Below are 23261 nucleotides of genomic sequence, written 5' to 3' on the forward strand. Positions count from 1 at the left end.
AGTGTGTTGAGTCTCAAACACAGCTTAGTTCTTTTTGGAGTGTTCTCCCTCTCCCCTGTCTCCTCCATCCTCACCTCCAACAACAAGTGTGAGGAGCTCATGGAGTTTCTTTGTCACCAAGGTTGAGACAATCTGATCAGCTGCCTCTGCTGCTTCCCTCCCACTAACCCACCAGGCCAAACTATTTCTACATTTCCTCAAAGTCTGAGCCCTGAACTACATCTTTCTCCCGTTTCTCTATCTCCTTCCCTCTCAGAGCTCACCTTGTCCATGAGACCCACCTGCTCCCTTGACCCTATCCTCAGAAAAATGCTGACTATCCAACTTCTCCATGTGACTGATATCCTTAATGATTCTCTCTTAAATTCACTATCATCAATCATCCTTTTTTTTAAAAAAGTGTTCATCCCACCATCTTTGCAAACTAGCATCCCATCGCCAACCTGCCTTTCCAAAATTCTTTTAATCTGTGTCCCCCGAGGATCTGTCCTCGGCGCCTCCTATTTCTCATCTACAAGCTGCATGAGGTGACATCATCCAAAAGCACCTTGTTAGTTTTCACATGTACACTGACAACACCCAGCTCTACCTCACCACCATCCCTCTCCATTCCTCCACTGTCCCTAAATTATCAAACTGCTTATCCCACATCCAGGACTGAATGAGCAGAAAATTCTTCCAATTAAATATCGGGAAGATCAAAGCTATTGTCTTCAGTCACCATTAGAAATGCCGTTCCCTAACTCCCGAGTCCATCCCTCTCCCTGCGAACTGTCTGAGACTGAAGCACACTCTGCACAATCTCCGTGTCAGATTTGACCCCAAGATGAGTTTCTGACCCCATATCCACACCATCACTAATATCAGATATTTCAATCTCCATAATGTCACCTGTGTCCATCCCCACCCCCAGCTCATCTGCTGCTGAAACCCTCATCCATGCCCCTGTTACCTTTGACTTGATGATTCCAATACATTCCTATCCAGCCTCTCTCATTCACCCCACACGGAAACGTGAGATCATCCAAAACTCTGCTACCTGAGTGCTTTCTCACACCAAGTCCTGTTCACCATCAGCCCTGTGCTCACTGACTTTGCTCCTGGTCTGGTAATGCCTCAATTTAAAAATTCACATCCTTGTTTCAAATTTCTCCCTGGCTTCGTCCCTCCCTATGTCTGTAATCTCCAGTTGTGCTCTCTCTCAGATGTTTGCACTCTTCTCATTCTGGCCTCTTCACATCTCCGATTTTAAAAAAAATGTTTTTAATTGGATTTTTGTACAGAGTATATTTTGCCATTATGTACACAGGATATATGTATATACATGTAAGTAGGCATCCATTTGTGCTGGCGAGGCACTTCCGGAGGGCAATCCTCAAGTGGGCCTGGTGCCGGTGATGGCCCTCGCTTCTCCCGGTCGGATTTTGCCGCCGTTGTCTTTCGTGCACGCTGCCGCTGCAGCCGGCCCTCCCGTCCTCCGCCTGTATTCTCCTTTTTCTCTGTTCCTATGGATGTCAGGTTGGTTAACGTCCCCCCCCCCCCACCTCCCTGGCTCGCCTTTATTGTTCACTATCCCTTCCCTCCTCCCACCCCACCCCCGCGGTTCGCCTTTCCTGCCTCTTAGAATGAGTTGTTCTCTCCCCCACCCCCCAATCTCTCGTTCTATCTCACCCTCTCAGGCTTTGGCTGCTTTCCCCTGGTTCCTGGCTATTCTTCTCCTTGTTTGTTGGCCACAAACGAGTCCCGGAACAATCGGGTGAATGGCTCCCACGTTCTGTGGAAGCCGTCGTCTGACCCTCGGATGGCGTATTAAATTTTCTCCATTTGGAGAGATTCCGAGAGGTCGGACAGCCAGTCTGCTGCTTTCGGTGGTGCTGCTGACCGCCAGCCGAACAGGATTCTACGGCAGGCGATCAGCGAGGCAAAGGCAAGGGCGTCCGCCCTCCTCCCCAGGAATAGATCTGGCTGGTCTAAAACCCTGAAGACCGCCACTTTCGGGCATGGCTCCACCCTCACCCCCACCACTTTGGACATTGCCTCGAAGAAGGCAGTCCAGTACTCCACAAGTCTGGGGCAAGACCAGAACATGTGGGCGTGGTTGGCCGGACCTTCTTGGCACCGTTCACATCTATCGTCCACTTCCGGGAAGAACCTACTCATACGGGTTCTTGTTAAGTGGGCTCCATGTACCATTTTTAGTTGCACCAGGCTGAGCCTTGAGCAGGTGGAGGTGGAGTTGACCCTATGCAGTGCTTCGCTCCAGAGACCCACCCTATCTCGATCCCCAGGTCCTCCTCCCATTTCCTTCTTGTTGCGTCCAGTATGGTGTCGGCCCCTTCTCCCAGTTGGTTGTACATGTCGCCACAGTTTCCTCTCTCTAATATGCTTGTGTCCAGTAACTCTTCCAGTAATGTCTGTTGTGGCGGTTGTGGGTAAGTCCTTGTCTCCTTTCGTAGCAGGTTTCTCAGCTGCAGGTACCTTAAGCTCGCTCCCCCAGGTCATCTGGAATTTCTCCGTCAGTTCGTCCAGTGTCGCAACCCTGCCGTCGGTGTTTAGGTCCCTGACTGTCAGTGTCCCCTCGTACTGTCTCCACATTTTGAAGGTGGTGTCGGTCAGTGCTGGTGTGAACCTATGGTTGTTACAGATGGGAGCTTTGTCTGACATTTTGGTCAGGCCAAATTGCTGCCGTAGCTGGTTCCAGGACTGGAGGGTGGCTATCACCACTGGGCTGCTGGGGTGTTTTTTGGGTGGGGATGGGAGTGCCGCCGTGGCGAGGGCCCGGAGAGAGGTCCCCTTACTGGAGGCCTCCTCCATGCACACCCACGCGGCCTCTGGCTCCTTGATCCATCCCCTTATTCGCTCGGCTGTGGCTGCCCAGTGGTAAAATTGTAGGTTTGGGAGGGCTAGCCCTCCCCTTGATTTTGTTTTTTGTAAGACCTTCTTTGTGATCCTAGCATTCTTTCCCCCCCCCCCTCCCCCCCATACGAACGCCATGATTACTTTGTCTACTGCTTGGAAAAAGGCCTTGGGGGTGTAGATCGGGATGGCCCTGAGTAGGAAGAGGTACCTCACATCTCTGATTTTAATAACTCCACCATTCATGGCAAGACTTGGGTATGAAACTCTGAAATTCACTCCCTAGAAGCTCCATCTCTCTCCTGATTAAAGGTGGTTGTTAAATCTGCCTCTCCAATCATGTGTTTGTCCATCTGTTCAAATATCTCCCGATGTGACTCAGTGCCAATGTTTTACTTCATGAGTTTCCCCTGAAACACATTGGGATGTTTTATTACATTAATCATGTTGTATAAATACAAGTTGTTGCTGTTTCATGACAGCCAGTTAAAGCAGAGTAAGATTCCACAAACAGCAGTCAGATGAGTAACTGATGTTTTTTCGTGCTGTCAGTTAAAACAGGAATGTAGGTCCCACTGCAGCAGGAGAACTCCCCGGTGAACAGGATGTGTTGTTGAGCTCTCCTGAGCTGAGAGTGGAGCTGATTGAGCTGTCAGGCATGTCGTGTATCCGGTGTACACAAGTTACAAACCTTATCTCATACTTTTAATGTTCTCAGTAAGTACACAGTCCATGCAAACCAATGGGTGAAATGTGGTCAGACAACCCACACTCTCAAACCAAGTGACCGACACCATCCAATACAACGTCTATGGATTTCTCTTCAATTCCCCAGACCTTTGTCACACTGTGAGCCACTTCAAAGTTCTTGCTCTCCCAATATAACTCTGGTTGCTAAGCAATAGTCTAGATTTTCTAAACCCGTACATTTGCTTTACTTTCTGTATACTGTACATGGCAGAACCCTGAGGAACATTAACATATAGAGGGATCTAGGTGTGCAGGTCCACAGTTCCCTAAAAGTGGTAACACAGGTGGCCAAGGTGATTAAGAAGGCTTATGGTCTGCTTGCCTTCATCGGCCGGGGCATTGATGTTTGAAACCTTTTGGAACAGGGAGCAAGGATTCCTATCTTGACTTTGGAATCGCTCATGCTAGTTGTGTCCTAATGAATCGAGATATTTCCGACTGCAAATCCTTCCATTCCAATCCCTTGTAAACACATCAATCAGAGACATCACTGCCAGGACAGGATAGAAATTTGAAACTGATATTCTAGTTATCACACAACATTCTCTCCTTCAATAATCTCTCCCTCAATGTTAACAAAATGAAGGAGATTGTCATCGACTTCAGGAAGCGTAGTGGAGAACATGCCCCTGTCTACATCAATGGGAATGAAGTAGAAAGGGTCGAGAGCTTCAAGTTTTTAGATGTCCAGATTACCAAAATCCTGTCCTGCTCATCCCCCACATGCCGACACTCTAGTTAAGAAAGCCCACCAACGACTACTTTCTCAGAAGACTGAGGAAATTTGGCATGTCAGCTACGGCTCTCACCAACTTTTACAAATGCACCATAGGAAAGCACTCTTTCGGGTTGTATCTTGGCTTGCTCTGGTGTACGGTTCCTGCTCTGCCCAAGACTGCAGGAAAGTACAAACGGTCGTGAATGTAGCCCAATCCATCACGCAAACCAGCCTCCCATCCATTGGCTCTGTCTACAATTCCCGATGTCTCGGAAAGGCAGCCAGCATAATTAAGGACCCCACACACCCCGGACATACTCTCTTCCACCTACTTCCATCAGGAAAAAGATACAAAAGTTTGAGGTCAAGTATCAACCGACTCAAGAACAGCTTCTTCCCTACAGCCATCAGACTTTTGAATGGACCTACATCGTATTAAGTTGATCTTTTCTCTGCACCCTAGCTATGATTTGACATTACATTTTGTAGTCTCTCCTTTCTTCCCTATGTATGGTATGCATTGTCTGTATAGCAAGAAACAATACTTTTCACTGCATACTAATACATGTTGTGGAGATGCCGGCGTTGGACTGGGGTGAGCACAGTAAGAAGTCTTACAACACTAGGTTAAAGTCCCAACAGGTTTATTTCGATGTCACTAGCTTTCAGGGCGCTGCTCCTTCCTCGGGTGAATGAAGAGGTATGTTCCAGAAACATATATATATATATAGACAGATTCAAAGATGCCAGACAATGCTTGGAATGCGAGCATTAGCAGGTGATTAAATATTTACAGATCCAGAGATGGGGTAACCCCAGGTTAAAGAGGTGTGAATTGTGTCAAGCCAGGACAGTTGGTAGTATTTCGCAGGCCAGATGGTGGGGGATGAATGTAATGTGACATGAATCCCAGGTCCTGGTTGCGGCCACATTCATGTGTGCGGAACTTGGCTATAAACTTCTGCTCGGCGATTCTGCATTGTCGCGCGTCCTGAAGGCCGCCTTGGAGAACGCTTACCCGTAGATCAGAGGCTGAATGCCCTTGACTGCTTAAGTGTTCCCCGACTGGAAGGGAACATTCCTGCCTGGAGATTGTCGCGCGATGTCCGTTCATTCATTGTCGCAGCGTCTGCATGGTCTCGCCAGTGTACCACGCTTCGGGACACGTCATTGATGAAGATGAACATCTTGCCAAAGTCATCCCCACACCCCCACTACTTGCCTTCAAACAACCGTGCAACCTCAAACAAACCATTGTTTGCAGCAAACTACCCATTCTTCAGAACAGTGACCACGACACCACACAACCCTGCCATGGCAATCTCTGCAAGACGTGCCAGATCATCGACATGGATACCACCATTACACGTGAGAACACCACCCACCAGGTACGCGGTACATACTCATCCGACTCAGCCAACGTTGTCTATCTCATATGCTGCAGGAAAGGATGTCCCGAAGCGTGGTACGTTGGCAAGACCATGCAGACGCTGCGACAATGAATGAACGGACATCGCGCAACAATCACCAGGCTGGAATGTTCCCTTCCAGTCGGGGAACACTTCAGCCTCTGATCTATGGGTAAGCGTTCTCCAAGGCGGCCTTCAGGACGCACGACAACGCAGAATCGCCGAGCAGAAACTTATAGCCAAGTTCCACACACATGAGTGCGGCCTCAACCGGGACCTGGCATTCATGTCGCATTACATTCATCCCCTACCATCTGGCCTGCAAAATCCTACCAACTGTCCTGGCTTTACACAATTCACACCTCTTTAACCTGGGGTTACCCCATCTCTGGATCTGTAAAGATTTAATCACCGGCTAATGCTCGCATTCCAAGCATTGTCTGGCATTTTTGAATCTGTCTATATATATGTTTCTGGAACATACCTCTTCATTCACTTGAGGAAGGAGCAGCGCTCTGAAAGCTAGTGACATCGAAACAAACCTGTTGGACTTTAACCTGGTGTTGTAAGACTTCTTACTAATACATGTGACAATAATAAACCAAATCAAATTCTCCTCTCTCTAAACTATCCATAGACAACCTCCTCCCTATCAATTGTAGCCCTAATTCTTTTGGCCATCCTCCTAATTTTTGCCCAGTTCTCCTCCCCAATGCTGCTGACTCGGATTCTATTTCACACCCAGCTATTTACCTCCCTAATATGTCACTCTGATGTCTAAATCTTAACACCTGAATTTAACAATTTTTGCTGAACGGGAGTCATAATTAACTCCAGTGACGACCCACATGAATTTTCTGTCCGGGTGGGTTCACTGCGCCATCTCCCGACCACCTATCCCCCAGTGCCAGGAGTTCAGACACTGGGTTCCAAACGAGCAATGGCGGCTCCAGCTCCCACAAGCCTCCGCGCCGGGGAAACCGCTCCATTCACCGCATGGATGTGCGGTCGGAATTGCGCATGTTCACCAGAGGAAGGGTTGCGCATGTGCGGAGATTTGCGCTTTCTATTGGTCAACAGTTGAGTGTGATTTGGAGTCAAAGTGTCTCCCAGGTGACGTAATTTCCGCTTTCCCATTGTCTTCGTGTGGGGCATTGACCAATGGCAATTGTCGGGAGACCGGAAGAACTTTATTCCTCCAGCCAATCAGAGCACGGCTTTGTGTGCATTCAGATTAAGCTTCACAGAAGAGTAAACCTCCTCATGTCTCCAAATCTGTGAGTGAAACACTGTCTTCTCCCCCTTTCCAGTTACTCATTCCGCGGTTAAATTGTTGACTTGCAGGAACTGAAGTGAAACAAAGTGAATCCAGGGAGAGTGCAGACTCTGGGAAGGTTGGCCCAGCTTGACACATTTATTTGTCTGGTTAAAAGGATGGTCTCTTTCCTAATGTTCACAAGGGCTGGCATCCACAGAGATGGCTGACGTTTAAGGGGACAGTATTTTTTTTTTAAATTTAGAGCACCCAGTTCTTTTTTTTTCCAATTAAAGGACAATTTAGCATGGCCAATTCACCTAACCTGCACATCTTTTTGGGTTGTGGGGGCAAAACCCACGCAGACACGGGGAGAATATGCAAACCCATCCCCGACAGTGACCCGGGGCCGGGATTGAACCTGGGTCCTCGGTGCCGTGAGGCAGCAGTGCTAACACTACACCACCATGATGCCCCGAGGGGATAGAAAATCAATATAGGACACTGATATGTCCAGTTTTGTAATATGGTACATATTAGAGTATTTTGTTTAAGTAATAAAGTGCTAATTATTTCTAGTCTAGAGATATAATGCTGTAACTAAGTTATACATTTCCAACCATAGTGAGAATGCGGGAAGAATTTGTGGGATGGAGATGTGGGATTCAGGGGCAAGGGAGAGGAATATTTTACAGAAACTAGCATTGTCTGTTCTGAATTTCTGTCCTGTACTTAGTGAAGACTTTTGTAAACTCCTTTTACAGGATGTCAGAAGGGAAGGATTTGCAGCCAGAAATCTCAAAATGCATCAAGACTTAACAGAGCCACTCGAATGACCAGAATCTGAATGCCATCAATCTTTGAATCTCGAAGGATAAATTGTCTGTTTTGGCCGTCACATCAGTATGACTGGAAAGGCACTAAGAAACACAGATCTGAGTGAGTGTGTCCAGTGCACTGACTGTGGAAAGGGCTTTAACCAATTATACACCATTTACAGCGGGGAAGAGACCGTACACATGCTGTGTGTGTGGACCAGGCTTTAACTGATTGTCAAACTTGGAAAGACACAAGAACACCCGCAGCATGGAGAAGCCACGGGAAGGTGAGGACTGTGGGAAGGATAGCCGTATCCCGTCTGCACTGGAAACTCATAAACCTGTTCACAGTGGGGAGAGACCATTCGCCTGCTCCAAGTGTGGGGAAGGCGACTGCTCCCCATCTGCCCTCAAGATTCATCACTGCAGTCACACTGTGGAAAGGCCGTTCATCTGCTCGGAGTGTGGGAAGGGATTTCTCCAGTCATCTGACCTGTGGAATCACCAGCAAGTTCACACTAGGGAGAGGCCGTACATCTGCTCTGAGTGTGGGAAGGGATTCACTCAGTCATCCCACCTGCTGACACACCAGCAAGTTCACACCGGGGAGAAGCCGTTCAGCTGCTCGAAGTGTGGGAAACAATTCAATCATTCATCTGATCTTCTGAATCACCAACAAGTTCACACAGGGGAGCGACCGTTCACCTGCCCCGAGTGTGGAAAGGGTTTCACTCAGTCATCCCACCTGCTGATACACCAGCGAGTCCACACTCGGGAGAGGCCGTTCCACTGCCCCGAGTGTGGGAAGTGTTTTATTCAATCCTCACACCTAGTGACACATCAGGGCATCCACACCAGGGAGAGGCCATTCACCTGCTCAGAGTGTGGGAAGCGTTTTATTCAATTATCGCACCTAGTGACACACCAGGGAGTCCACACTAGGGAGAGGCCATTCAACTGCCCCGAGTGTGGGAAACGTTTTATTCAATCATCCCACCTAACATCACATCAGGGGGTTCACAGCAGGGAGAGGCCTTTCACATGCTCAGAGTGTGGGAAGCGTTTTATTCAATCATCTCACCTAGTGTCACACCAGGAGGTTCACACCAGGGAGAGGACGTTCACCTGCCCTGAGTGTGGGAGGGGATTCATTCTGTTATCGGACCTGCAGAATCACCAGCAAGTTCACACTGGGGAGAGGCCATTCTCCTGCTCTGAATGTGGGAAGGGATTCACTCGTTCAGCCAACCTGCAGGCACATCAACGCATTCACACCAGGGAGAGACCATTCACCTGCTCTGAGTGTGGGAAGGGATTCGCTCTTTCATCTGATCTGCAGAGTCACCAGCAAGTTCACACTGGGGCGAGGCCATTCACTTGCTCTGAGTGTGGGAAGGGATTCATTCAGTCATCCCATCTGCAGACACACCAGCAGGTTCACAAGGATTCGCAAAGGGATTTACTCAGTCATCCCACTTGCTGAGACACCAGCAAGTCGCTAAGTGATGACTGGGACTGGATTCTGCTGTTTTTGCTGCTGTGAATCACATCCAGGACTGAACCATGTTCTTTCTGACACTTGGTGAAGTAGGAGAGTTGGAGGGTTTCTTTCTGCTGGACTGGCTGGTGTCAGACTTTGCTTCCAGTGGGCTGATGCTGAGCCTGGGAGAGCACATTTCCACTGAAATGATCCACAAAAGCTGCTGAAGGACATTCATTTTATCCTGGACAGTAAATAGTGTTTTTAATTGCACTACAGGTAGTCCTAAAATAAATACATTTGTCGCTGTTGCATTGAGTCTACAGCACAGGGCCAGGCCAGTCGGCTCATTTGGTCTGTGTCAGTATTTATGCGACACATGATCCTCCACCCTCCCTCTTCATCTCCACCATCAGCATCTCCTTCTATTCCTTTCTCCCTCATGGATGTATCTTGCTTTACGTTCAATGTATCACGCTGTTCATCTCAACCTCGTTTTAAAAAATTTTAGAGTACCCAATTCATTTTTCCCAATTAAGGGGTAATATGCGGCCAATCCACCTACCCTGCACATCTTTGGGTTCTTGGGGCAAAACTCATGGAAACAAGGTGAGAATGTGCAAACTCCATACGGATAGTGACCCAGAGCCGGGATCGAACCTGGGACCTCGGCGCCGTGAGGCAGCAGTGCTAACCACTGCGCCACAGTGCTGCCCTAGGTTAAAGAGGTTTCTACTGAAATTATTGAACGCCTGCATAATCTTAAAGACTCCCATCAGATCACCCTTCAGTCATCTCCTTTCTAGTGAAAGGCAGCCGCAACCTTTCCTGAGGGTTAAATATTATTCTTGTGAACACTTGTTGCACCTTCTCCAGTGTCTATTTCCTTTTTCTAAATAGCGATCACCAATGTTGACAGAGCTCCCAGTGTAGTCTAACCCTGGTTTAAAACCAGTTAAGCAAAACCTCCCTGCTTTTCAATTCTATCCCTCTGTAATGGGACCCGATATATGGGCCCCACACTTTCGGAAAGATGTGACTTTCTCAGAGAGATTGCAGAGGAGATTTATGAGGACACCAGGAATGAGCAACTTCAGTTAGTTGGAGTGACTGGAGCAGCTGAAATTCCTCTCTTTATATCACAGTCAGCAGAGATGGAGGGCACTCAGCCCATCCTGGCACAAAGGAAGATGGTTGTGGTTGTTGAGGTCAATTATCTCACCTCCTGAACATCACTGAAGGAGTTCCTCAGGGTAGTGTCCTTGGTCCCAACATCTTCAGCTACTTGATCAATTACCTTCTTTTCATCATAATGTCAGAAGTGGGGATGTTTGCAGATCACTGCACAATATTCAGCACCATTCACAGCTCCTCAGATACTGGCACAGTCCATGTCCAAATGCAGCAAGACCTGGACAATGTCCAGGCTTGGGCTGATGAGTGGGAAGGAAACATGGGCCACACAATTGCCAGACAGACAATGACCAGACAAGGCCCAAGACCATAAGAAACTACAGAGAATCATGAACACAGTCCAGTCCATCTGGCGAAACCTCCTCCCATCCATTGATTCCATCTACACCCCTGCTGCCTTGGGAAAGCGGGAAGCATAATCAAAGACCCCTCCCGCCCGGGTTATTCTCTCTTCCAACCTCTTCTATCGGCCAGGAGATACGATCGTCTGAGAACACGCACTAACAGGTTCAAAAAAAGCTTCTTCCCTGCTGTTACCAGACTCCTCAATAGCCCTCTTGTGGACTGAACTGATCGCTCCACACACCTTCTCTACTGAGTAGTACTCACTCCATATGCTTCACCTGGTGCCTGTGTCTATGTATTTACATTGTGTATTTACGTATGTCATATGTTTTTTCCATCTTTTGAACATTCTGTCTGGACTGTACGCAGAACAATACTTTTCACTGTACCTCAGTACACGTGACAATAAATCCAATCCAATCTCCAACAAAAGAGTATCTGACCATTACCCCTTGACATTCAATGGCTGAATCCCCCACTACACCTTGGAGGTTGCCATTGACCAGAAGCTGAATTGGACTAGCCACATACATATTATGGCTGCAAGAGCAGGTCACAGGCTAGCAATCCTGTGGTGACTATCTCACCTCCTGACTCCCCAAAGCCTGTCCGGCATCTCCAAGGACGAAGTCAGGAGTGTGATGGAATACTCTCCCCTTGCCTGGATGAGTGCAGCTCCAACTGCACTCAAGAAGCTTGGCAAAACTCAGAACAAATCAACCCACTTGATTGGCATCTTTTCCTCATTCACTGCCCCCACCACTGATGTACAATGGTGGCTGCGTGTACCATCTACAAGATGTGCTGCAGAAACCCACCAAGGCTCCTTCAGCAGCAATTTCCAAACTCACAACGTCTGCCAATTAATGATAAAAATCTTTATTAGTGTCACAAGTAGGCTTACATTAACACTGCAATGAAGTTACTGTGAAAATCCCCTAGTCGCCACATTCCGGCGTCTGTTTGGGTACACTGAGGGAGAATTCAGAATGTCCAATTCACCTAACAGCACATCTTTCGGGACTTGTGGGAGGAAACCGGAGCACCCGGAGGAAACCCATCCAAACACGGGGAGAACATGCAGACTCAGCACAGACAGTGACCCAAACCGGGAATTCAAACAGGGAATTGAACCCGGGTCCCTGGCGCTGTGAAACAATAGTGCTAACCATTGTGCGACAGTATCACCCAATTAGAAGGTAGAAAGACGAGGACAGCAGATACATGAGAACACCTCCACCTAGGCATTCACCTCCAAGTCACTCATGTCAGGAAAACAGAGATAGTTTTAAGTGATCTGTATTTGTGTTGTTAAATATTAAAATCGAGTATAGATTTCAGTGGGTTTGATTCAGTATTCTGTGCAGGAACAGAACAAAGAACAAAGAAAAGTACAGCACAGGAACAGGACCTTCGGCCCTCCAAGCCTGTGCCGACCATGCTGCCCGTCTAAACTACAATCTTCTACACTTCCTGGGTCCGTATCCCTCTATTCCCATCCTATTCATGTATTTGTCAAGATGCCCCTTAAATGTCACTATCGTCCCTGCTTCCACCACCTCCTCCGGCAACGAGTTCCAGTACCCTCTGTGTAAAAAAACTTGCCTCGTACATCCCCTCTAAACCTTGCCCCTCGCACCTTAAACCTATGCCCCCTAGTAATTGACCTCTCTACCCTGGGGAAAAGCCTCTGACTATCCACTCTGTCTATGCCCCTCATAATTTTATACACCTCGATCAGGTCGCCCCTCAACCTCCGTCATTCCAGTGAGAACAAACCGAGTTTATTCAACCGCTCCTCATAGCTAATGCCCTCCATACCAGGCAACATCCTGGTAAATCTCTTCTGCACCCTCTCTAAAGTCCTTCACATCCTTCTGGTAGTGTGGCGACCAGAATTGAACACTATACTCCAAGTGTGGCCTAACTAAGGTTCTCTCCAGCTGCAACATGACTTACCAATTCCTATACTCAATGCCCCGGCCAATGAAGGCAAGCATGCCGTATGCCTTCTTGACTACCTTCATCACCTGTGTTGCCCCTTTCAGTGACCTGTGGACCTGTACACCTAGATCTCTCTGACTTTCAATACTCTTGAGGGTTCTACCATTCACTGTATATTTCCTACCTGCATTAGACCTTGCAAAATGCATTTCCTCACATTTGTCCGGATTAAACTCCATCTGCCATCTCTCCGCCCAAGTCTCCAAACAATCTAAATCCTGTTGTATCCTCTGACAGTCCTCATCGCTATCCGCAATTTCACCAATCTTTGTGTCATCTGCAAACTTACAAATCAGACCAGTTACATTTTCCTCCAAATCATTTATATATACTACAAACAGCAAAGGTCCCAGCACTGATCCCTGCGGAACACCACTAGTCACAGCCCTCCAATTAGAAAAGCACCCTTCCATTGCTACTCTTTGCCTTCTATGACCTAGCCAGTTCTGTATCCATCTTGCCAGCTCACCCCTGATCCCGTGTGACTTCACCATTGGTATCAGTCTACCATGAGGGACTTTGTCAAAGGCCTTACTGAAGTCCATATAGACAACATCCACTGTCCTACCTGTATCAATCATCTTTGTGACCTCTTCGAAAAACTCTATCAAGTTAGTGAGACCCGGGGCAGCACGGTGGCGCAGTGGTAGCACTGCAGTCTCACGGCGCCGAGGTCCCAGGTTCGATCCCGGCTCTGGGTCACTGTCCGTGTGGAGTTTGCACATTCTCCCTGTGTTTGCGTGGATTTCGCTCCCACAACCCAAAGATGTGCAGGATAGGTGGATTGAACATGCTAAATTTTCCCTTAGTTGGAAAAAATGAATTGGGTACTCTAAAGTTATTTTTAAAAAGTTAGTGAGATCCAACCTCCCCTTCACAAAACCATGCTGTCTCTCGCTAATACGTCCATTTGCTTCCAAATAGGAGTAGATCCTGCCTCGAAGAATTCTCTCCAGTAATTTCCCTACCACTGATGTAAGGCTCACCGGTCTGTAGTTCCCTGGATTATCCTTCTTAAACAAAGGAACAACATTGGCTATTCTCCAGTCCTCCGGGACATGACCTGAAGACAGTGAGGATCCAAAGATTTCTGTCAAGGCCTCAGCATTTTCCTCTCTAGACTCCTTCAGTATTCTGGGGTAGATCCCATCAGGCCCTGGGGACTTATCTACCTTACTATTTTTCAAGACGCCTAACACCTCGTCTTTTTGGATCTCAATGTGATCCAGGCTATCTACACACCTTTCTCCAGACTCAACATCCACCAATTCCTTCTCTTTGGTGAATACTGATGCAAAGTATTCATTTAATACCTCACCCTTTCCTCTGGCTCCACACATAGATTCCCTTGCCTCTCCTTCAGTGGGCCAACCCTTTACCTGGCTACCCTCTTGCTTTTTATGTACATGTAGAAAGCCTTGGGATTTTCCTTAACCCTATTTGCCAATTACTTTTTGTGACCCCTTCTAGCCGTCCTGACTCCTTGCTTAAGTTTCTTCCTACTTTCCTTATATTCCACACAGGCTTAGTCTTTCCCAGCCTTCTAGCCCTGACAAATGCCTCCTTTTTCTTTTTGATGAGGCCTACAATATCTCTCGTTATCCAAGGTTCCCGAAATTTGCCGTATTTATCCTTCCACACAGGAGCATGCCGGTCCTGAATTCCTTTCAACTGACATTTGAAAGCCTCCCACATGTCAGATGTTGATTTACCCTTAAACATCCGCCCCCAATCTAGGTTCTTCAATTCCCGCCTAATATTGTTATAATTAGCCTTCCCCCAATTTAGCACATTCACCCTAGGACCACTTTTATCCTTGTCCACCAGCACTTTAGAACTTACTGAGTTGTGGTCACTGTTCCCGAAATGCTCCCCTACTGAAACTTCTACCACCTGGCCGGGCTCATTCTCGAATACCAGGTCCAGTATAGCCCCTTCCCTAGTTGGACTATCTACATATTGTTTTAAGAAGCCCTCCTGGATGCTCCTTACAAACTCTGCCCCGTCTAAGCCCCTGGCACTAAGTGAGTCCCAGTCAATATTGGGGAAGTTGAAGTCTCCCATCACACCAACCCTGTTGTTTTTACTTGTTTCCAAAATCTGTCTACCTATCTGCTCCTCTATCTCCCGCTGGCTGTTGGGAGACCTGCAGTAAACCACCAACATTGTGATTGCATCTCTACCCATATAGCCTCGCTGCCCTCTGAGGTGTCCTCCCGTAGTACAGCTGTGATATTCTCCCTAACCAGTAGCGCAACTCCGGCACCCCTTTTACATCCCCCTCTATCCTGCCTGAAACATCTAAATCCTGGAACATTTAGCTGCCAATCCTGTCCTTCCCTCAACCGGGTCTCTGTAATGGTAAGAACATTATAGTTCCAAGTACTAATCCAAGCTCTAAGTTCATCTGCCTTACCTGGTATACTTCTTGCATTAAAACATATGCACTTCAGGCCATCAGACCAGCTGTTTTCAGCAACATCTTCCTGTCTGCTCTTCCTCAGAGCCATACTGGCCCTATTCCCTAGTACTCCCTCAATGCTTTCACCTTCTGACCTATTGCTCCCATGCCCACCCCCCTGCCATACTAGTTTAAACCCTCCCGTGTGACACTAGCAGTGTGGGGGAGCGGTGGTTGTCTGTTCATGGATAACCTGTGCGTTCAAAGGCACGGTGTGTCCACTGAGAACATTATAGTAAAAGATATGTTGTAACCTGTGTTGTCCTTGAAAACTGTGCACGTTTGTGAAGATAAGGAGGAGTGAAGGAGTATTGTATCACAGTGAGACCTTTCATGTTTAATGAATGTTTTTGTTGGTGAAAGCTAATTGGCAATCCTGTGCTCTGTTCCTCCACATTTTCTAAACAAAGTTACAGTCTTTTTAGCCAGGGTTCCATTCTGGGATCTTCCCATCCAGTTATTACATCACTGGGATTGTAACACTCACCATCTTGCTGTGGAAATATATCACTGTTCCTTCACTGCCCCGGGTCAGAATCCTGGTACTTCCTCCCTAACCACACTGTGGGTGACACCATAGGGACTGCAGCAGTTCAAGACGTCAGCTCACCACCACCTTCTCAAGGGCAATTAGGGATGGGCAATAAATGGTGACTTAGACAGAGGCACACACCTTTGTTTTATTCATTCACAGGAATAAATGGGCTTTGACCTCCATAAAGGAATAGAAAATATTAGGCAAGACCTGTTTTTAGCCCATTTCATTGGGTTTCAATGCCATCATTGCCTTCTCCCTTGTTCTCATGGCCTGGGCCTCTTACAAGGTGATGCCTGATGGAATCGAGTCAGCCTGACTCCACTTTGTTACTTCTGACACTGTTATCAATCCCCAGATTGGTACAGAGACCTTTATCACCTCAAAACAAACACATCTTTCTCACAGTTTGAGGCTAGTTCTCCTGCACAATTCAATTCATTTTGCAGCCATTGCTAATTCTGGCAAGGCTGTGACTTGACTAAATTGTCCATCATGCTTTGCATTTTGAGCCCACAATGCAGTTCTTCAGATATCCACGGTCTGGGTTCTTCTATCACCTCGATGTTCCATGTTACCACCATGAGACAAACTCCACACACAGGGTTACACCACAGCCCGTCTGCACTGATTAATATTAAAGAAATAAAGAGAGTTAAAAATTGATTGCACATTTTAAAAGGTGGATATTAATAATAATCTTTATTAGTGTCACAAGTCGACTTACATTAACACTGTAATGAAGTTACTGTGAAACTCCCCTCGTCGCCACACACCGGTCCCTGTTCGGGTACACTCAGGAAGAATTCAGAATGTCTAATTCACCTAAGAAGCACGTCTTTCGGGACTTTTGGAAAGAAATCTGAACACGCGGAGGAAACCCACGCAGACACGGATAACATGTAGCCTTCCAGTAGAGCCATTGAGTTAAAAGCAGGTAAGGTGGGCAGCACAGTGGCACAGTGGTTAGCATTTCTGCCTCACGGCGCTGAGGTCCCAGGTTCGATCCCAGCTCTGGGTCACTGTCCGTGTGGAGTTTGCACATTCTCCCCGTGTCTGCGTGGGTTCACTCCCACAACCCAAAGATGTGCAGGATAGATGGATTGGCCACCTTAAATTGCCCCATAATTTGAAAAAATGAATTGGGTACTCTAAATTTATTTTTAAAAAGCAGATAAGTTATGCTGAACCTTTATCAATCACTGTTAAATCACAATGGTACGCCGCGCCACGTATCGATGGCCTCAGAACTTTGCCTGAGGTCCGCCTCCTGATGCTCCGCCCCCGACCAGCCAAGTTCCTGATGGTGTGGGTCGCGTGTGGTCCCATCCTGTTGAGAACTCGGCATGGTGGCTGCGGACTCAGTCCAGCGCTGGCACAGTCAGGGGAGGGCTGATCCTTGGGCAGGGGGTTCTTTACTTGGGGCTGGGGGCACTATGGGGGTGGTCCGGAGCGTGCGAGCCAGTCAAAGGGGGGGCATTATTTTGCAGGCCAGGTCCGCGAGTGGCCTCTGCCATGTAGCACGGCGCGGCCGCCGCTGTGCGCCTATGCGGCCACAGACCTGGCAAATCTCCAGGGCATATTGGCAGCTAGAGCCGGGTGCTCTACGCAGCCGACATGCTAGCCCCCAGCAAAACGGGGAATCGGTAGCCGTTTTACACCACCATTCCCATGCCGGCGTGGGGATATAATCCCAGAATGGGAGAATCCAGCCCCATATGTTTCAATCAGATTCCCTCTCATTCTTCCAAACTCAAGTGGATACAGGCACAGCGTGTCCAAGTTGTCCTCCTATGATAACCCCCTCATCCAGTCAAGTGAACCTTTTCTGACCAGTTTCGAATGAAATTATGTCCTTTCTTCAATAAGGAGACCAAAATCGTACAGAGTACTTTGCATGTGGTCTCACCAATACCCTGTACAACTGCAGTACTTTCCCCTTGCAATAAACAGCAACACTCCCTTTACCTTCCCAATCGTGTACTGTATATGCAGAGTAACTGGTCCTGATTCATGCCCCAATACACCTCGATCCCTCTGTACCTCGGAGCTGCAATCTCTGTGCATTTAAACAAGCAATGCAAGATGGCGCCGGAACGTGGCGACTCTCTGCGAGCTCTCTCACACAGATCCTCTTCTTACATCTCCGATAATCAGACTAATCTCTTAAAACTTAATTCTAACACTAACACTAACCTTTCTCTTTTACATTCCCTTCACACAGCTTTCTGAATGAGTAGTACTACACTCTGCATGCTTCACCCGATGTCTGTGTGATGATGTATTTACATTGTGTATTTTATGGTTGCCCTATGTATTTTCTTTTCATGTACAGAATGATCTGCCTGAGCTGTGCGCAGAACAATATTTTTCGCTGTATCTCGGTACACATGACAATAAACAAATTCAATCCAATATGTTGCTTTTTTATTCTTCCTGCCAAAGTGGACAAGTTCACATTTCCCCACATTATGCTCAATCTGCCAAATTGTTGCTCACTTATTTAGCCTATCTGCACCCTTTACAGACTCCTTATGGTCACTCACAACTTACCTTCCTCCATACCTTTGTAGCAACAGCAAATTCTGCAACCATACTTTTGATCCTGTCAACCAAGTCCTGAAAATAGTTGAGGCCCAGTCCTGACCCCTGTGGCACTCCACAGGTTACATCTTACCAGTCCAAAAATGACAATTTTTAAACTTCTCAATGTTTCCTGTTCGCTAACCAAGCCTCTGTTGATGCTGTTACCAACGACAGAATGAGCTTTTATTTTGTGGATTGAACTTTTATGTGGCACCTTGTCAAGTGCCTGCTGGAAATCTAAATACACACATCCACAGGTCCCCCTTTATCCACATCGCTTGTTACTTCCTCAATTAACTTTACTAAATTGGTCAAACATGATTTCCCTTGCACAAAATCATGTTGATTCTGCCTGATTGCACTGAGATTATCGAAGTGCCCAATCTAGCCTCTCAATAACCGAATTAACATGGTTCAGTCCTGCATTGTATTAGCAGCAGCAGCAACAGCAGAATCTAACCTCTGCAGTGACTTGTGAACTCGCTGGTGTCTCAGCAGATTGGATGACCGAGCAAATCTCTTCCCACATATGGAGCAGGTGAATGACCTCTCTCCTGTGTGAACCTGCTGGTGTCTAAGCAGGTGGGATGACTGAACAAATCTCTTCCCACACATGGAACAGGTGAATGACCTCTCCCCAGTGTGACCTTGTTGGTGTCTCAGAAGGTCCTTAGTGCTCTTAAAGCTCTTCTCACAGTCAGAACATTTAAAAGGTCTCTGCTCAGTGTGAACAAGTTGATGTACAGTGAGCTGGGATGGCTGAGTGAATCCCTTTCCACACATGGAGCAAGTGAAAGGTCTTTCTCCAGTGTGAATTCGCTCATGTAGCAGAAGGTGGGGTGAATCAGCAAATCCCTTACCACACACAGAGCAAATGAACGGCCTCTCTCCAGTGTGAACGCGCTGGTGTCTCAGACGGTGGGATGAATGGGTGAATCCCTTCCCACACACAGAGCAGGTGAATGGCCTCTCTCCAGTGTGAACTCGCTGGTGCATCACCAGATCCTGTTTGCTTTTAAAGCTCTTCTCACAATCAGAACATTGAAATGGTCTCTGATCAGAGTGAACTCGCTGGTGTGTCTGTAGCTGGGATAAACGTCCAAATCTCCTCTGACAGAGAGAGCAGGTGAATGGCTTCTCCCCAGTGTGAGTGCGTTGATGGGCTTGTAAATCATTTTTACTTTTAAAACACTTCTCACAGAGCGAGCATTGAAAACGTCTCTTATCAGAGTGAACAAGTTGGTGTGTTAGAAGGTGGGATGACTGAGTGAATCCCTTCCCGCACACTGAGCAGGCGAAAGGCCTCACCTCCATGTGAGTGCGCTGGTGTCTCAGCAGGTCCTTTGTGCTTTTAAAGCTTTTGTCACAATCAGAACATTGAAATGGTCTCTGATCAGAGTGAACTTGCTGGTGAATCAGGAGGCTTGATAAAGCATTACACCCCTTCCCACATTCAAGGCAATTGAATGGCCTCTCGCCAGTATGAACACGCTGATGTGTATACAGGCTGGATGAGTAAGCAAATCCTTTCCCACACACAGTGCAGGTGTAAGGCCTCTCTCCAGTGTGAATGCGTCGATGAATATCCAATCCAGATGGGTAATTATATCCCTTCCCACAGTCCCCACATTTCAATAGTTTCTCCATGATGTGAGTGTCCTTGTGTTTCTCCAGGTTGGGAAATGTTGAAGCCTCGTTTACACAGAATATGTACAGGGTGACTACTCACTGTGAATGCGGTGGTTTTTCTTTCAGGCTGGTGAAAGCTCTTTCCGTATCCAGCACATTGGAAACTCTCGGGTATTTGCGTATCTCGGTGCTTTCTCAGTCACACTGATGGCTCACATCTTTTTCCACAGACAGAATGGAACAAACGTTTCTCCTTCGGTATACAAAGGCTGATGATATTCTGATGAATCAAATCGCTGAAGCATCTTGATGTGAAGTTTGGTTTGAGTTTCATGTCTGCAAATTCTGCTAATATCCTGTAAAAATAATTTTACAAAATCCATCACTGACATTCCAGGGGGTTTGGGGCCTCCAGCGGGTGTTTGTGAATCCTCCCCACCCACCTGCCAGTGTTTCCTTCCTTGTCAGAGATCAGAGTCCTCATTGATTTGAGTGCGAAGTGTAAGCTCTTATTTATTATCCCCCCCTCCCCCATACTCTGATGTGAACCAGTGGGCAGCACGGTAGCATTGTGGATAGCACAATTGCTTCACAGCTCCAGGGTACCAGGTTCGATTCCGGCTTGGGTCACTGTCTGTGTGGAGTCTGCACATCCTCCCTGTGTGTGCGTGGGTTTCCTCCGGGTGCTCCGGTTTCCTCCCACAGTCCAAAGATGTGCAGGTTAGGTGGATTGGCCATGATAAATTGCCCTTAGTGTCCAAAATTGCCCTTAGTGTTGGGTGGGGTTACTGGGTTATGGGGATAGGGTAGAGGTGTGGACCTTGTGTAGGGTGCTCTTTCCAAGAGCCGGTGCAGACTCGATGGGCCGAATGGCCTCCTTCTGCACTGTAAATTCTATGATCTATGAACCATCCTCCAGTGTCTGAAGCAGGATGGTGCCCGTTAACCTGGGCCTGTTCCCGGGAGAGAGAAGCCCCGCAGCTGCAAATTGTGAAGGGTTTGCGGATCCACAAAGTGTTTCCAAATCCTCCCACCCACCGCCTGACGCTGACTCCGCTTCTCCGGAACAAACAAGGGCCGAGGCATCAATCATAATGCGCATGCTCCAAACTCTTTGACACTACGCCTGCGCATTGGTGTCCAGCTCTGTGCATGCTCCGGATCCAATGCCCGGCTGATTGACAACAGTTCAGGACCAATTGGAAGATGTTGTGGGACTGGAGAACTGAGCACGAGCTACTCATTCTCCAACCAATCAGAATGAATGAGGGGCGGGGCTGAGCCCGGATCTCCCTCATTGGCTGAAACTGCATCATTTTGAAAGCTGATTTGTCTCAAACTCCAGGAGAAAACTGGACCTTTCTGTTTGTGGCTTTAAACAGATGAAACTCTGTGGGTGTGGAGCAAACATTTCAACATTTGTTTCTGAAATGTGAAACTATGTTTACATAATTGAAGAGCTGACTTCACAGAAGAACAGGGAAGAGAGGGAATGTCCACAATTTGTATTTGGGTTACTGGGCATCAGTTTGCTCTCACTTACCGTTACTTGTTTAAAGGTGTAGAAGGAGCTTTTAATGAAATGAAATGAAAATTGCTTATTGTCACAAGTAGGCTTCAAATGAAGTTACTGTGAAAAGCCCTGAGTCGCCACATTCCGGCGCCTGTTCGGGGAGGCTGGTATGGGAATTGAACCGTGCTGCTGGCCTGCCTTGGTCTGCTTTAAAAGCCAGCGATTTAGCCCTGTGCTAAACCAGCCCCATTGAGACACAGTGGGTGGGATGCTCCATTCCTGAGACGAAGTATTGATGCAGGGGCAGGATTCATGGACTTCCACGACAGCAAAACTGGCGCCGAATGTGGACGGATTCAGTGACTTTAGAGGGGCTAGAACCGTCACCACATGGAACATGCAAGCGATGCCATTGAGAAACAGTGTGGGATTTGCCGGGTGCGTGATTGACACTCGGGAGGCTGACAAGCTGCAACCGCATATACACATTACACTCCCCACACACATTCATCCCAGCCAACAAGATGGCACTGGTTGCGCTGGAGCACGCCCATCCTGCTGAGGAGTCAGCTGAGGCCAGAGGGCACCTCTGGTGGTGCCCCAGGGGGGGGGGGGGGGTGTCTCATGTGACCTGTGGCCCTAAGTTCACAATGGACAGTCACCGGTATACACAGCTGTATGGTTACCTTGCAGATTGCGGTAATGACGCTTTCTGCCGGTCCACCCCACAGCTCAAATCCAGGTTATCCCGAGCTACTCCCCCGACCCTGGCAGAAGCCCCGACCCAGCGGCACAACTGTCAGCGAACTATGGCGATGTTGCACACGTTCCGTAACCCCTCTCCCTCATCAGCGACGGGACCTGTTTAATAATTTTTAAAAGCACAAGTGAACCTCGCCATCAGGAATTTGGCCCATCCTAGGCAGAGAATCACAGAGGCCCCGGAGAATACTCGGTCAGGCCCACTAATCATAGAATCCTAGAATTTACAGTGCATAAGGAGGCCATTTGGGCCATCGAGTCTGCAGCAGCCCTTGGAAAGAGCACGCTACCCAAGCCCATACCTCCACCTTATCTCTGTAACCCCAACCAAGATTTTGGATACTAAGGGCAATTTAGCATGGCCAATCCACCTAACCTGCACATTGTTTGACTGTGGGAGGAAACCGGAGCACTCGGAGGAAACAAACGCAGACAAGGGGAGAACATGCAGACTCCGCACAGGCAGTGACCCTCACCAGCAATTGAACCTGGGACCCTGGAGCTGTGAAGCAACAACGCTAACCACTGTGCTACGGTGCCACCCTAATGATATGCAAATGGTATCTAACTGTATGTGCATTCTGAAATGCATTGACGCCACTGTCGAGGTCATGGATAATTGTGATTTGGCATGAAATCTGTGCCCCCCATGATTTTAAAGTCAGAATCGATTCTCCACCCAATCGCGTTTGGCGATTCCGGGGTCAGTCGATGGAGAATCTCACACAGGAACTGTCACGTTGCTCATAGTGAAATAAAACTAACTGTTTGTCTTTACAAAGGAGATAAATGCTACCCAAGCCATGCAGACAGACTAGGAAGCCCTGTCCCCAGATATAATATAGAACATAGAACATTACAGCGCAGTACAGGCCCTTCAGCCCTCGATGTTGCGCCGACCAGTGAAACCACTCTAAAGCCCATCTACACGATTCCCTTATCATCC

At 47.8% G+C, this 23261-nt stretch overlaps 3 protein-coding genes across 4 annotated transcripts in view; 2 read left to right on the forward strand and 1 right to left on the reverse strand.

Moving 5' to 3' along the window:
• LOC140419186 (uncharacterized) overlaps nt 1-23261 on the forward strand; it is a 76009-nt gene that overhangs the window by 36219 nt on the left and 16529 nt on the right. The gene's annotated exons all lie outside the window — the stretch shown is intronic.
• LOC140419200 (uncharacterized) overlaps nt 6948-23261 on the forward strand; it is a 28023-nt gene continuing 11709 nt past the window's right edge. Inside the window, 4 exon segments of the mRNA XM_072502992.1 lie at nt 6948-7010; nt 7753-9248; nt 9251-9300; nt 14750-14754. Coding sequence (XP_072359093.1) covers nt 8075-9248; nt 9251-9300; nt 14750-14754 — 1229 coding nt within the window. The 5' untranslated portion in view covers nt 6948-7010; nt 7753-8074.
• LOC140419187 (uncharacterized) lies at nt 15957-21109 on the reverse strand. 2 transcript variants are annotated; one of them, XM_072502963.1, is made up of 2 exons: nt 19272-21109; nt 15957-16447 (listed from the first exon to the last, which is right to left on the reverse strand). In XM_072502963.1, the coding sequence occupies exons 1-2, from the start codon at nt 20056-20058 to the stop codon at nt 16281-16283; spliced, it is 954 nt and encodes a 317-aa protein (XP_072359064.1). In that variant the 5' UTR covers nt 20059-21109; the 3' UTR covers nt 15957-16280. The 2 variants fall into 2 exon arrangements, with proteins under 2 accessions (XP_072359064.1, XP_072359063.1); XM_072502962.1 differs by lacking the exon at nt 15957-16447 and having other exon boundaries at nt 18236-20396; nt 20484-21109.

The sequence above is a fragment of the Scyliorhinus torazame genome, chromosome 5 (genome assembly GCF_047496885.1).
Source record: "Scyliorhinus torazame isolate Kashiwa2021f chromosome 5, sScyTor2.1, whole genome shotgun sequence".
In the NCBI taxonomy this organism is placed as follows: Eukaryota; Metazoa; Chordata; class Chondrichthyes; order Carcharhiniformes; family Scyliorhinidae; genus Scyliorhinus; species Scyliorhinus torazame.